This window comes from Electrophorus electricus, chromosome 21, assembly GCF_041902795.1.
Source record: "Electrophorus electricus isolate QZ-2024a chromosome 21, ASM4190279v1, whole genome shotgun sequence".
In the NCBI taxonomy this organism is placed as follows: Eukaryota; Metazoa; Chordata; class Actinopteri; order Gymnotiformes; family Gymnotidae; genus Electrophorus; species Electrophorus electricus.
This window is the reverse complement of record NC_137517.1, coordinates 740,001-755,000: the sequence shown is the minus strand read 5'-3', so window position 1 is coordinate 755,000 and position 15,000 is coordinate 740,001. Positions and strand designations below refer to the sequence as shown.

The 15,000-nt window shown below is 40.2% G+C and overlaps 3 protein-coding genes across 16 annotated transcripts in view; 2 read left to right on the top strand and 1 right to left on the bottom strand.

Annotated features, from left to right (window-relative positions):
• The window catches only part of LOC145653035 (uncharacterized), a 23,496-nt gene extending 10,332 nt beyond the window's left edge, over positions 1-13,164 (top strand). For 2 of the 10 annotated variants that reach the window (XR_014119275.1, XM_081704970.1), the window contains one exon: positions 1-193. This exon is cut by the window's left edge and continues 419 nt beyond it. Coding sequence is in view for 7 of the 10 variants with exons in the window: in XM_081704967.1 (XP_081561093.1) it covers positions 12,556-12,824 (269 nt within the window). In the remaining 3 variants the exon portion in view is untranslated. Of the gene's footprint in view, positions 194-2,360; positions 3,113-3,655; positions 3,814-4,359; positions 4,493-5,963; positions 7,115-8,710; positions 9,565-12,555 lie in introns of those variants that run through there. The other 8 variants (XM_081704967.1, XM_081704966.1, XR_014119276.1 and 5 more) reach the window with 7 other exon arrangements.
• LOC118240620 (butyrophilin subfamily 1 member A1-like) lies at positions 201-11,349 on the bottom strand. Its single transcript, XM_035521565.2, has 7 exons — positions 11,239-11,349; positions 9,572-9,619; positions 5,593-5,967; positions 5,209-5,481; positions 3,693-3,962; positions 3,016-3,279; positions 201-1,571 (listed from the first exon to the last, which is right to left on the bottom strand). Exons 2-7 carry the CDS (start codon positions 9,615-9,617, stop codon positions 1,561-1,563), a joined length of 1,239 nt encoding a protein of 412 aa, XP_035377458.2. The 5' UTR covers positions 9,618-9,619; positions 11,239-11,349; the 3' UTR covers positions 201-1,560.
• Positions 13,165-14,458: 1,294 nt separating the features above from the next.
• LOC113572714 (disks large homolog 4-like) overlaps positions 14,459-15,000 on the top strand; it is a 121,556-nt gene continuing 121,014 nt past the window's right edge. For all 5 annotated transcript variants that reach the window (XM_081704203.1, XM_081704205.1, XM_081704201.1 and 2 more), the window contains exon 1: positions 14,459-14,591. In XM_081704203.1, the coding sequence (XP_081560329.1) occupies positions 14,465-14,591 (127 nt within the window). In that variant the 5' untranslated portion in view covers positions 14,459-14,464. The remainder of the gene's footprint in view (positions 14,592-15,000) is intronic.

Genomic DNA, 15,000 nt, shown 5'->3' with positions numbered 1-15,000 from the left:
CTCTAATTTATAAAAATAAAATATGTTTATTTTCTCATTTCCAATTATAGAATTGGTGAACTGTTGGTAAACATCTTGAGACAGGTTAGTTTTACCCTACTGATATGTTGTTGCAATAGTAAACTGTAAAATAATTATTACCTGGCCACAGTAATTACAACTTGCAAAATGTATAGAAATATGCATGTTTACTACAAATGTATAATATGCATACTTATTTATTCATATATAAATGTTGTTCAATACAAATACAAGCGAACATGTCTTCCTGCTTGGCAGTTGGTCTAAACGTGGCTGCCCAATCGCTCCCTCTAGTGGTGAGAGTGTGAACTGATGGATGAAGCTCTTACCTCAATCTCAAGCACATTCCAAGTTTAAAGTGAAAACATTTCACATACAGATACTTATATATGTATAAGTGGATACTTATATACCTACTGGTGTATACATGCTTACAGACTCATGTAAGTTTGTTAATTAGCTCAGCTGGTGTCTACATGTGTACAGAAAAATCCATATGTAGATTTATGTTAATTAGCTAGGCGTGTTTATATAGTTAAACTCGTCAGTAGGCTTAATTAGCTCGTCTGGTGTCCGTGTGCTTATAGACACAGAAGTTAAGGACGTCACACTCATGTAGGTCTTTCATGGTGACCACTGTGTGTTTAACCAGAATGGAACATTATGAAGAATCTCTGAACTCCACAAAGCGTCATCCCAGTGAAAACTAGAGATCCCCCCCCACCACACACACACACACACACACACACACACACACACACACACACACACACACATACATCCTAATGACTAAACACCACAAAAACACATCCTAATGACTAAACACCCCCTCCCCACACACATACACACATCCCAATTACTAAACACCACACACACACACACATCCTAATGGCTAAACACAACATACATGCACACCCTAATCATGAGTACAGAACACATTGTGGCCCATCTGATGGTTCCACAGTTTTGCTCTGTCCAAGTTCCCAACGCACCAGGTTAGACTGAAAACGTGGACCCGTGGTTTACTATTACACAACTGGATGTTCTGGGATTTATGACTGGATGTAAGTACTGAAATATTAAGTACCCTCAGGGTGATCAATTTACTGTTTGCTCCTCTAAATTGTACTTCTGTAACAGGTGCTTCCTATGGTGGCCTGGAGAGTCAAATCACAACACCATTTACACAGTAAACAAAAGTCAAGAATATGAAAAAAATTACAAAATGAAGTTTTGTGAAAACTAGATTTGTGGAAACAATCAAAGTCTCACAGTACTGACACATTAGGTGGCATCACGTCAGCATTAATCCACAAAAAGAAATGTCAGATCACTTACAAAGGAAGTGCCACTAGGGGGCACTTTAGGAGTACAGATTATACACTCAAAGGGCTCTTTATTAGGTACACCTGTTGAACTGTTTGTTAATGCAGATATGAGTATGAGAGCATGTTACAGTATGAACACAAGAGAAAAGAGGAGAGAGACCCAAACAACAGTGTGGTCGCCATGGGAACCGCCATGGTGGAGGGAATCCTTTTATCCTTGTGCTGTAAAGAGGGAAACACAATTGGAAGATCAGCAAGAATGAAAGAGTTTCTATCTGCCCAAGTACAGTATCTATACCAGTATGAAAGAGTTTATATCTGCCCAAATACAGTATCTACACCAGTATGAAAGAGTTTATATCTGCCCAAATAGTGTCTACACCAGTACAAAAGAGTTTCTATCTGCGCAAATAGTGTCTACACCAGTACAAAAGAGTTTCTATCTGCCCAAATACAGTATCTACACCAGTATGAAAGAGTTTATATCTGCCCAAATAGTGTCTACACCAGTACAAAAGAGTATCTATCGGCCCAAATACAGTATCTACACCAGTACGAAAGAGTTTATATCTGCCCAAAAACAGTATCTACACCAGTATGAAAGTGTTTATATCTGCCCAAATAGTGTCTATACCAGTATGAAAGAGTTTCTATCTGCCCAAATACAGTATCTACACCAGTATGAAAGAGCTTATATCTGCCCAAATAGTGTCTACACCAGTACAAAAGAGTTTCTATCTGCCCAAATACAGTATCTACACCAGTACGAAAGAGTTTATATCTGTCCAAATAGAATGTCAGTAACAACAGTATAAATGATTCTCCTTATAAAAGGCTACTCATGACCTCACTTGTACAGAGACCATTTAAAACACAGGCATGTTAGTGCCAAACATCTACAACAACAGGTGAGCAAAAATGAAAGTTGGTACATAACAGGGAAGTAATTACACATATTCTGGGTATAAGAACACTTTTAATTTCTCCATAAATCAATTTAACCGGTTTCAGCTTGTAGTTGGATCTACTGATGTACAAGTACATACTTGAGATCATCGATGAGAACCACCTCTGGACACAGACCGTAACGGAACCAGAGGATGGGTCAGTACTGTTTATGTCTGCTTACTTAGGACACAGACACCAACGAAAACAGAACCTCTGGTGTCATTAGTGACGTAGTACCAGCATCACTCTGGTGTCATTAGTGACGTAGTACCCACATCACTCTGGTGTCATTAGTGACGTAGTGCCAGCATTACTCTGGTGTCATTAGTGATGTAATACCAGCATCACTCTGGTGTCATTAGTGATGTAATACCAGCATCACTCTGTGGAGGCGCTATATCACGCTCAGCACAATGTAGCCAGAATGGAATTGCCAAAGAAGAGTGTGCATCAGTCTAGTTGTTAGGCAACTACACACACAGGACCAGATATCAAAGTAAAATTAGATGGCTGTGAACAAAAACAGGCAAATCTCATTTACATATACAAGCACATTTACTTCAATAAGTTTAGATTTAATTTGACCTCTTCCCAACTATTTTAACTAACAGATATGTCGTGTAGAGTGCTGTTCAAAACTGAATGTGAGATTTGTGAAGAGGATGGATCACTACTGCTTATGTCTTACTTATTATAAAAGTAAAGAAATATAACATACCAGCGACAGTGATCTCTGCCTCCATCTTGGGATACTGTTTGACTCTGCAGACAAAGGTTCCACTGCCTTGTGCAGTGACGTGGCGTCTAACAGTGTAGACCTCATCGTCTCTGTGTGATTCTTTATCTCCTGCAGGCAGTTGTGCTCCTCCACTGAACCACTGCAGCTCAGGTTCAGACCTCCAGCCTTTAATTTCACACAGTAGTCTGAGCCCTCCTGAGCCATCTGTGCCCTCTATAATGATCTTTGGGCTTGTTCCGATACCTGTGGATTAAGAGATTAAGGCATGGTACAGATTAACTGGTTTAAAGAACTGTCATCAGAAATATCACCATGCTGTACAATAACATTTACTTAATATACCATTAAATGCCATTACACTCCACTCCGCCACACATCACAGATGCCTCACCACACACACTCCACTCCACCACACTTCACAGATACTCCACCACACCCCAAACACAAACAATATAACATGAACAATAAATGCTACAACATGAACATTACATGGTATAACACGAACACAAATGGCATGTGAAGACTCACAGAGAAGAAGACAGGTCACTGTCATGTCTTGTGGTAAGAAAATGGGCTGTTATGTAAATGCTCCCATGCTGATAAACAAGCTCCTTCTCAGAACCAACAGTGTCTTTCAGCGTGGAGCAGCACCTTACCAACGATGTTGATGTGTGACTTCATCCTGGGATGCTGCTTCACTCTACAGTAGAAGACGGTGTCACTGCTGCACACGGTGATTCGGTGACTCCCAGTGAACCCCTCGCTGTCGTGGTGAGACTGTGTACATCCAGCAGGCAACTCTGCTTCCTCACTGTCCAGCCACTGCAGCTCAGGCTCAGACGTCCAGCCTCCCGTTTCACACACTAACTGGATCCCCCCTGAGGCATCAGTGCCCACCACAGAGACCACTGGGCTTGTTCCAATGCCTGAGGATTGCAAGGTCAAAGCATGAGATGGAGTGACTAGTTTAAAGTGAGGAACATCTCCAAAATGTATAACGATGAATGCTTAATACACAAGGAATATGTCCAAAACATTTCAAAGTGGATGATAAGAAATGAGATCATCATTGTAGGAGAACGTTGTCAGCCATGTTTTTCGTGATGCTGTCAGTACATGTACTGACTCCACAAAGTTGAGTTGAGTATCTTTGCTCCAGTCGTATTATTCCTATCAAAATGTAGTTTTAGTACACATGTACTGATGTATAATAGTGATAACATGGGTCTGTTATTTCTGGCCTTCAAGAAGTGCACTGCAATCCTTTCCCCACCATCATGACACTTCCAAAGTGAAGTTACATGATAAGGCCTTATTTTTCAGGAGGACACCAGATCAGGAGGACACCAGATCAGAAGGACCAGAGATCAGAAGGACCAGAGATCAGGAGGACAATAGATCAGGAGTACCAGAGATCAGGAGTACCAGAGATCAGGAGGACCAGAGATTAGGAGGACCAGAGATTAGGAGGACCAGAGATCAGGAGGACACCAGATCAGGAGGACCAGAGATCACGAGGACCAGTGATTGGTTCTCTGTACTGTTCCCGGTCTAGAAAACAGCTTTCTCACGCCACCAAATGAACCGAAATTGAGAGCATGTGGTCTTGGGTCCAGAAAAAACACAGCCCCTTGAGTTTCACACCTGCCAAAATGGACTGAACTAAAGAAACATTTAATAAGTCTACTCCAAACAAGGTAGGTGTGAAAGCACCCAAATGTGATCAAACCCATATCCACTTATGACGTCAGAGGTTCAGTACATTCTTGATAACAACTTGGCCAAACCGAGCTACAGTCCACGGAGTTCACCCTACCTTTTTCTTCTCAAACCTGACAGCATCATTTTCGCATTGATTATTGCAAGTTAACTCTTCTTGTTCTAGAGTTGTAGAGAGAATGGGAACAGGGGCGCATCACATAGTGCCCCCTGGGTAATGTAGTTCGTGCAGGCTTATTATAGAAAAGCCTACAAGGAGCTTGTGAGAAGTTCAGTTACATGAGAAAAAGTCACATTACACCAAAGAGTAAAAGTTTTGGTACTGCGTACCGGTGAGTATCAGTCCACTTTGAGCACCAATAATACATGTATATATATATATAATACATAATAGCTGTACATATACATATGATTTTTGAGTAGTGTAAAATGATTTTCAGTAGTGTAAATTACCAGTAATGTCGATCTTTTCCTCCATCACATGCTGCCCCTGTTTCACTCTGCAGATGTAGGTTTTGGTGCTGTTGCTGTTTGCAGTGAGGTGGAGTCTCACATTAAAGCCTCTGTCATCTCTATGGGACTCTTTTACTCCAGCAGGCACTTCTGCTCCTTCACTGTCCAGCCACTGGAGTTCAGGTACAGGCCACCAGCCCTTAGAGTCACACTGGAGAAAAACCTCACCTGAGTCAGTGCCCAGTACAGTGATCTCTGGGGCTCCTCCAATACCTGTGGATTGAAAAAACCAAAGCTTGAAATGGCATTGTCCTGTTTCTGCTTACATAAACACATATTAAAACAGGGCTGTTATTTTAATATTTGAAATTCAATGACATTCACCTTCAACTTTAAGCAGAACACTGACATGATCTTTGTGATGGGCAGAATCAACTTGACATGTGTACTGTCCTCCATCAGACACTTTAACGTTCTTCAGTAGCAGTGAGGTGTTGCCATACTGTAGCTCCTCTTTGAACAGAGCTGTTCTCCCTCTGTATGAAGGATCCTGATCTTCATTCTTGTCTATTTTATCCATATAGTGATGCACTACTGCGCTATTCAGGTCTGTTCTGCTCCACTTCACTTCCATGTCCACAGCACTCACATGGGATTGTTCAGAGGCTTTGGGTTTGATGGAACACGGCAAAATGATGTCAGAACCAGGAGCAGCAACAACAGGCACATCTGGACCCTCCATGTTAAACTCCTGACCTCCTGTAATGAGAAACATCACCATGCTGGATGTGCACATTCAAACAAAACAAATAAAACAGGAGTTGATATTTTACTGCAACACTCCAGAATCCTCCAGGGTGATGCAGAGACCACCTCCATTTTTAAGGATCCTCCACTAATCTCCCTCAGACGCAACAAAAACATCAAAGACGCTCGTCAGGAGTGAGAAAAATTACCATTCAAATAATAGCTGTGGCATTGCAACAGCTCTAGATGTCCTTCATGTAAATGTGTTAACACAGCCAGGCCAATACCAGGCACAAAAGGCTAAGGTGTCATCACCAGTTCCTCCTCATGCATCACTCCAGGAGATGTCAACTGTGTTACTTTAAGAGATGTAGTCAGTTTTACACTGGGAAAGCCAAGAAAAGGCTTGCTGACCATTTGATCATCAGAATTAAGGATTAGAGGATTTGTCATTTGCAGTGGTAGGACGTTTTAGTGCTAATGGACACTGCATTAATGACATACCGGTTTTCACGGTCAGTTGTTGCTATGGCAGCAGTGAAGTTAAGAAAGAACAAAGAACTGATCTACTCTCTCAGAACTTTAGAACCCCACGGAGTGAATGTGATTTCAACATCTGCTTTTTCTGTGTGAAGCTTAATGGCCTGGCGTAGGACCTAGCACAGGACACGTCTTACCCCGTGCACAATCACATCTCTAACAATATTCTGTGTGAAGCTTAATGGCCTGGCGTAGGACCTAGCACAGGACACATCTTACCCTGTGCACAATCACACCTCTAACAATATTCTGTGTGAAGCTTAATGGCGTGGCGTAGGACCTAGCACAGGACACGTCTTACCCTGTGCACAATCACACCTCTAACAATATTCTGTGTGAAGCTTAATGGCCTGGCGTAGGACCTAGCACAGGACACGTCTTACCCTGTGCACAATCACAGGACACGTCTTACCCTGTGCACAAGCACGTGTAGGTTTATGGGCTCATAAGGCACAAGGGACTCACGAGGGCTACGACTCACAGAAGAACCTGTCAAATAACGTCCACGTACAAACCTCCAGTTCACCAGTCCACCCTTATTACTAGGACTCGTGACATGACGAAAGTGTTTGTGATTATGTGCATAGTAGATAACTGTGCACTGCAGAGCCTCCTGATGGTGAGTTTGCCTTAACATCATACGGTCATTATGTGTATGTGTGTAAACGTGTGTGCTGATGTCTTCAACTTTCCCTCACCTCTGTACCAGTGTGTGGTCGTGAGGGCTAGTTAGGTAGTTTTCTTTGACTGGACCTAAATGATGGAGTCAGAGTTTCTCCTGTATGTGTCAGGATTGATAATCAAAAACCCTTAATTTTGTAAAGATTGAGCTTTTGGCCTGTAGATAATTATCTGTATTTTTAAAAATAATTATCTGTTTTTTAAAGCGGTCAAAATACTGCACAGGCAAGGCATTTTTTCACATAAATTGTAATGGAAAAATTATTAAGTTCAGGGAACCGAATAACATGGCAGCCATTTCGTACTTGTAGTATGCATATAATATTAATGATGTGAGTTTTAAGGCTTTTAAATGTCTGTATGCTGTATCGCTCTCTAAAGCTCAATTTGGACCAAACTTGGCAAAAACTCACATTAACCTCAATCTAAGAAAGGATTTGAAATGATCACTTACATGGTTTATGAGTTATAGCAATGTAGGTCATATATAGCAAGGCCACAATGAATGATTGGACAAAGTGACTACCATGGAGAGCAAAATTTCAATCTTATTTTGATCATTATTTATCAAAGTGAATAGAGAGTGAGTAGATTATTGTAGTACCAATTCAGACATGATTGGATCAAATTCCTAGGTCTAGTTTGTAAATTCATGTTCCTAAGTGAAAATACGTAGGCGTTATACTTGATTTTCATGAACACTGCCACCTAGTGGCCAAATCATTTGAAACGTCACAGATTCACAGAGAGTCCTTACTTATGTATAGCCTTTAGGTTTCCTCATGACTGGTCAATGATAAGCCTGTCATATGCCTACTGGACTCTGATTGGCCAATGGAGGTCACAGTTTTCTACATATTGGTTAATGATTAATTGGCCCCGTATAGTAAAGGTCACTCATGCAGCATGCCAAATTTGAGCTTGATCTGATGTCTGTATGTTGATGTACATTTCTAGCTTATATAGCGCCCCCTACTGACATATTCAACAAAGTCAACAGACTACCTTAAAATCATGTGCCGCTAAATTCTGAAGTTTCATCACAATTGGATGAATCATTCATGAGTTACAGCCATTTATGCACAATATGTACTTATCTGGAAGGGTTCATTTGCATATGGAGGCCATATTGTTTTGAAATGTCAAAATGATTTCCATGTTATAGTGCCCCCTATTTTTGACCTCAAAATCACCAGCCTGATCAGCTATACATGAAGTTTCACCAAGATTGACTGATAGTATTGTTGAGTACCTAATTAAGTAAATTAAGCTCCACCTCTTAATTTGCTGTTGATTGACACATGACAGCCAGACTGTATGAAAATATCCAAATGTTTTTGATCATTATTTAGGATCATATTGTTCTGAATTGATTGACACCAGTTTTATGAAAACTGGCTGAAAACCCTAGGGCTAGTTCAAAAAGGTGGGTGTGACCCAAACACAGAATGTCTGTTTTCAAAAACTGAGTGAGTGAAAGATGCGAAAGATTTGTCCGCTTGAGAGAAAAAAGAATTGTACATTTATGTTGCAGAAATTACAAGATATTGAAGAAAATGTAAAATGCTGTGCTACAGCGCCACCGTCAGGCCAGTGAAGGTCCCTTTCTTTGGCTGAGTCCTTTCACATTGCATGTTGGAACTCAGAAGCACCTTGCTTGTACAACTGATGAAGAACCTCCATTAAAAACATCTTGCTTCTCTGGAAACCTTGTGTACTTCACTACAATGATCAATATCCCTACAGCTCTCAGTATAGTTGACCTCAGTTACTCACCTGGAGACTTCTTAGGATATTTAGATATAATATTGTATACTGGTGTTGGTGATAGGTTTGAATATTGTATATTGTTGTTGGTGATAGGTTTGTATATTGTATATTGTAGCTGGCAATAGCTTTTAATATTGTATATTGTTGTTGGTGATGGGCTTATATGTTGTATATTGCTGTTGGTGATAGGTTTGTATAGTGTATATTGTAGCTGGTGATAGGCTTGAATATTGTATATTGTTGTTGGTGATAGGTTTGAATATTGTATATTGTTGTTGGTGATAGGTTTGTATATTGTATATTGTAGCTGGTAATAGGTTTGAATATTGTATAGTGTTGTTGGTAATAGGCTTGTATGTTGTATATTGCTGTTGGTGATTGGTTTATATATTGTAGCTGGTGATAGGTTTGAATATTGTTTATTGTTGTTGGTGATAGGTTTGTATGTTGTATATTGTAGCTGGTGTTAGGTTTGAATATTGTATATTGTTGCTGATAGGTTTGTATATTGTATATTGTAGCTAGTGATAGGCTTGTATATTGTATATTGTAACTGCTGATAGGTTTGTATATTGTAGCTGGTGATAGGATTTTCTGTAATGTTGTTTCTTGGTGTTTACTGTACCTGAGAGAGACCAGTGGAGGAAAAGAATCACCCAAACACACTTCATCTCTGAAAGAGAACAAGGTCCTGTATTAGTTTACTAAGCATGACTGCTTACAAATAATTTACATGAAAACTCCTTCATAGTTAAAATTGGAACATGCCTTAAATGCCTTAGATTCATGTTTCCAATTACCTAAAGTATTTCAGTTTTGTCCTACAAAAAATAAACAAATATTGTAAAATATTTCTAATGAGAAAATTTTGAATTAGTTTTTTTTTTAATTGATGGAACAGCCTAAAATGAATATGACATAAACGTACATATTTATGAACATGATATATTCACTTATGAATATAACATTCTCACTGAACAATATAAATGACATATAAAGACTTCAAATAATTCAATGGAACACAACTTTAAATCTCACAAAAGTTTTAATCAGCATTCAGCACAGTGCACTCAACACCCGGCAGGAAACACAAACCTCACACACACACACACACACACACACACACACACACACAAACACTCACACACACACACAAACACTCTCTCACACACACACACAAACACACACACACACAAACACTCACACACACACACACAAACACTCTCACACACACACACACACAAACACTCTCTTCAGGCAGCCAAGTGCTATTACACACTTATTCTCCAATAACCAGGCCATTCTTAATGTTAGTGCCATTACACACTTATTCTCCAATAAACAGGCCATTCGTAATGTTAGTGCCATTACACACTTATTCTCCAATAACCAGCCCATTCTTAAAGTTAGTGCCATTACACACTTATTCTCTCATATCTTTGTTATTCTCTAATACCCAGGGCATTCTTAAACATGTTAGTGCTATTATACACTTATTCTCCAATAACCAGGCCATTCTTAAACATATTAGTGCTATTATACACTGTTATTTTCTCATATCTTTGTTATTCTCTAATACCCAGGCCATTCTTTAACATGTTAGTGCTATTACACACTTATTCTCTAATAATAAGGCCATTCTTAATGTTAGTGCTATTATACACTTATTCTCCAATAACCAGGCCATTCTTAATGTTAGTGCTATTACACACTTATTCTCTAATAATAAGGCCTTTCTTAATGTTAGTGCTATTATACACTTATTCTCCAATAACCAGGCCATTCTTAATGTTAGTGCTATGACACACTTATTCTCTAATAATAAGGCTATTCTTAATGTTAGTGCTATTACACACTTATTCTCTAATAATAGGGCCTTTCTTAATGTTAGTGCTATTATACACTTATTCTCTCATATCTTTGTTATTCTCTAATAACCAGGCCATTTTTGCGTGAATGTCTCGAGCGCTGAGGCAACTTTCCTGCGTCGTTATAGAAAATAACATCAGTATTTTCTTTAAAAGTCAAACGAGCCATGATTTTTACACTGCACACATTTCTTTCCTAAAAACTATGAATCTGAGGGAGTATTGAGCTTTCGTGTTTTTACAGCTAGATTTGTTCATCGCTGTTGCGTAATCTCTTTTTCGCCTTAGATTCTAGGTCCAGTTTCTAACAGCAACGTTAAAATAATCTCACTCCTACACTGCTTTAGCTATCTAAGTCATCGAGTTGGCGACATTATTACCTTTTAGACATGAAAAGTAAGAGTAATATAGAATGTGATCTCACCGCTTTCTCAAGGCTCGAGATGGGCGCCTGATACTGATTTCTCCGGAGTGGGATTACGAACGCCCATGTCACGTGACTATGGCGAAATTAATCCCGCCAGCACCCAGCTCTGTGCACACTCACAAACCCATCAAAACCAGTGGCGTGTCACATACGATGAGTGTCCACTGCAGTGCAATTACAACTCCTTTAGAAACGTATTTAATCAAAATCCCAGGATACTACATTGTTAGGTCTTTATATTGCTTGGGGGGACTGAAATCTTAAAACTAAGACATACACACACACACACACACACACACACACACACACACACACATACACACACACACACACACACACACACACACACACAGGGTTTTACACAACACGCGCTCGTCCTCGAGCTGCCACGCGCAGGCGAACACGTGGCGATGAACGCGCTCTGAAGAGTTCGCGCGCCATAGAGGCTAACAAGGACCACTTAGTGGGCATGAAGACAGTTCAGATGTCACACAAACACGAACAAACGTCTTCACAGTCGTTTGGGGAAAATGTGTCACTGGCACACTTATATTCAATCTTGATTATAATAATGAAACACAAGCCTCGTACCACAACTCATAGGCGTTCTTACCCATGCATTTACCTGCGCAACCGGCCGAGGGAAGTTCATTATTGATTCTAGTCGTTTCAAATCTGTTTTGTAAGTCTACATTGTGTTCTCCCACTGTGATAGCGGAGCATAACCCACCTGTTCGTATAACAGCGTCCTGCGCTTTGGGTTTATGTTTTAGTGTTTGTTTGATTTAAAAAGCAAATATATATAAACGTACAAATCACAGATCCTGTAAATGCTCATTTATTCTATCTGGTCCACGCCGTTCCATCTTTTCACACAGAGATGTCAAAATGTAACTTGGTGTGTCTTTAGTTTTGCTATTTTGTTGGTGGTGGTTTTTATTCAAGTGGTTACAAGCATTCCTCAGTCAGTGCTAAGTTCTTTAAAAACACTCAACTTGACACAACACACATCCGAATGAGCTAACCTACCAACACTTTATACAAAGCCCTTTCCTGTGCCGTATAAACGGTGCTTCTTGCACACGGTATTTCCATGCGATGGTTTGTGCGATGAACAACTGTTAGTGTGAAACAGCTGACAAACTGACAAAAGTATAAGTTGTTTTGACCAGTAAGTCAGAGTCGATCAAGAACAGTGTCTGCACGACTACATTTGCGTTTAGTGTTTCATAAAATGTGCGTTTCTGTGTATTTTGTGTGAGCGAAATGAGAAGTGAAATTATGTCACGTGTACTCGCATGATCGTTTTGACAGTTCCTGGCGCGCGCACGCAGAGCACTGCAGCCCCTCCAATGACGGGATTTCACCATCGGTCGCGCGCTCAGAGCAAATCTCTACCTCGTGCAGGTGGAAGGTCTCTGACCACCATCCCAGACGTCCCTCAGGTGAGATACTCGAGGGCTGTGAACTGCGATGATGCGAACACAGACGAATGGCGTGCACCAGGATCTGCGATTTACACGCTTAGTAATGCATTCATTCGTTCATGCATTTGCTCCAGTGTGTTGGATTTTTATCACTGAATTTGTCATTTGTGTCCATTAGAGGGCAGCATATAGCTGGCCGTCCAGACTCCTCACAGTCACGTCAGACAACACGACCGAAGTATTTTCGAGGGAGTTACCACTTTTTAAACTTACACCAATTACAAAATAACGTCCTTAATACTTAATCGTGCATAATGTCAAATTAACGGTGTCATGGGCAACAACAAATAACAGAACATTGCTTGCATATTTCCTTCAGAAGTGTGTGAAGCTGAATTCACACATGGTTTGATAGATTTTTCAATGTTTCAAGGATAGTACATACACAGGACACAGTACAAGACTCCCAGTACATACAGGAGAGAGTACGAGACTCCCAGTACATACAGGAGAGACTACGAGACTCCCAGTACAGTCTGTAGTGGCAAATGGAGGCACTTTGCTTAAATTGTGTTAAGCTACAATGAATGTGTCTCTTTGAAGAGTAGCATGATCTGATGTGCGTAGCGTTGGAGGTCTGATAGACCTGATATACCTAGTGTTGGAGGTCTGATAGATCTGATGTATGTAGTGTTGGAGGTCTGATAGATCTGATGTATGTAGTGTTGGAGGTCTGATAGATCTGATGTATTTAGTGTTGGAGGTCTGATAGAGCTGATGTATGTAGTGTTGGAGGTCTGATAGATCTGATGTATGTAGTGTTGGAGGTCTGATAGATCTGATATACGTAGTGTTGGAGGTCTGATAGATCTGATATACGTCGTGTTAGAGGTATGATAGATCTGATATACGTAGTGTTGGATGTCTGATAGATCTGATGTATGTAGTGTTGGAGGTCTGATAGATCTGATATACGTAGTGTTGGATGTCTGATAGATCTGATGTATGTAGTGTTGGAGGTCTGATAGATCTGATGTATGTAGCGTTGGAGGTCTGAGATCTGATATACGTTGTGTTGGAGGTATGATAGATCTGATATACGTAGTGTTGGATGTCTAATAGATCTGATATACGTAGTGTTGGAGGTCTGATAGATCTGATGTTTGTAGTGTTGGAGGTCTGATAGATCTGATGTATGTAGTGTTGGAGGTCTGATAGATCTGATATACGTAGTGTTGGAGGTCTGATAGATCTGATGTATGTAGTGTTGGAGGTCTGATAGATCTGATGTATGTAGTGTTAGAGGTCTGATAGATCTGATGTATGTAGTGTTGGAGGTCTGATAGATCTGATGTATGTAGTGTTGGAGGTCTGATAGAGCTGATGTGCATTGGTTGGTGTTGGAGGCTTTGTATAATTTTGTTAAGTATGTATTTCCTACTCCCTCTAAAACATGGTTTGCACTTTACATAAATGAAAGTGTGACTTCTTACAGAACACCGTAAAGTTTGGAACTATCATTATAAAACTATGTTTGAAACTATCATTATAAAACTATGTTTGAAACTATCATTATAAAACTACGTTTGAAACTATCATTATAAAACTATGTTTGGGACTATCATTTTAAAACTACATTTGGAACTATCATTATAAAACTACGTTTGGGACTATCATTATAAAACTACGTTTGGAATGTTACGGTCACATGAAAGGCTCTTCAGCTCTTCACCTTTGACCTTGACCTGGGCAGAGATGTAGTCTTTCAGCAGCAGAGAGGTAAAACTACAGATCTCATGAGCACACTGCAGCTCTCCACAATCCTTAAACAGGTTTATGTGTGTCTGGGGCGGATTGAGGAGCAGGGGATGAAGCCAAATCCCTGCAGACGTCAGGACGACAACATGCCACACAAACGAGAAGGTAAGTGCTGCTTTGTTGTGTTTTCTGTCCAGTTTAAATATCAAATGGTTGATTCCTGACACCTGCTCCTGTGTTAATGACCAGCCCACACTGGCTAGAAACTCACGGGTCACAACTGAAAGAAAGTCGCTAACATTCAATTCAGTTTAATGTTCACTTTAGCCTTGTCTAGTAGGATGTCTAGTAGGATGAGGCGTGTTTCTAGAGAACGCAGGTTAAATCTGATAAATGCAGGTGAAATTTGCTATCAGTGCTGGTAACTCCATTCCCTGCCACTGCACAAATACACATGTCCTAGAGTCCAGTTTGTGTGTGTGTGTGTTTGTGTGTGCCTGGGCTAGATCGTCTGTGTGTGTGTGAAGCCTGAAAATACTGAACTCAGCTGTGCAGAGATTTAACCTTATTTAAA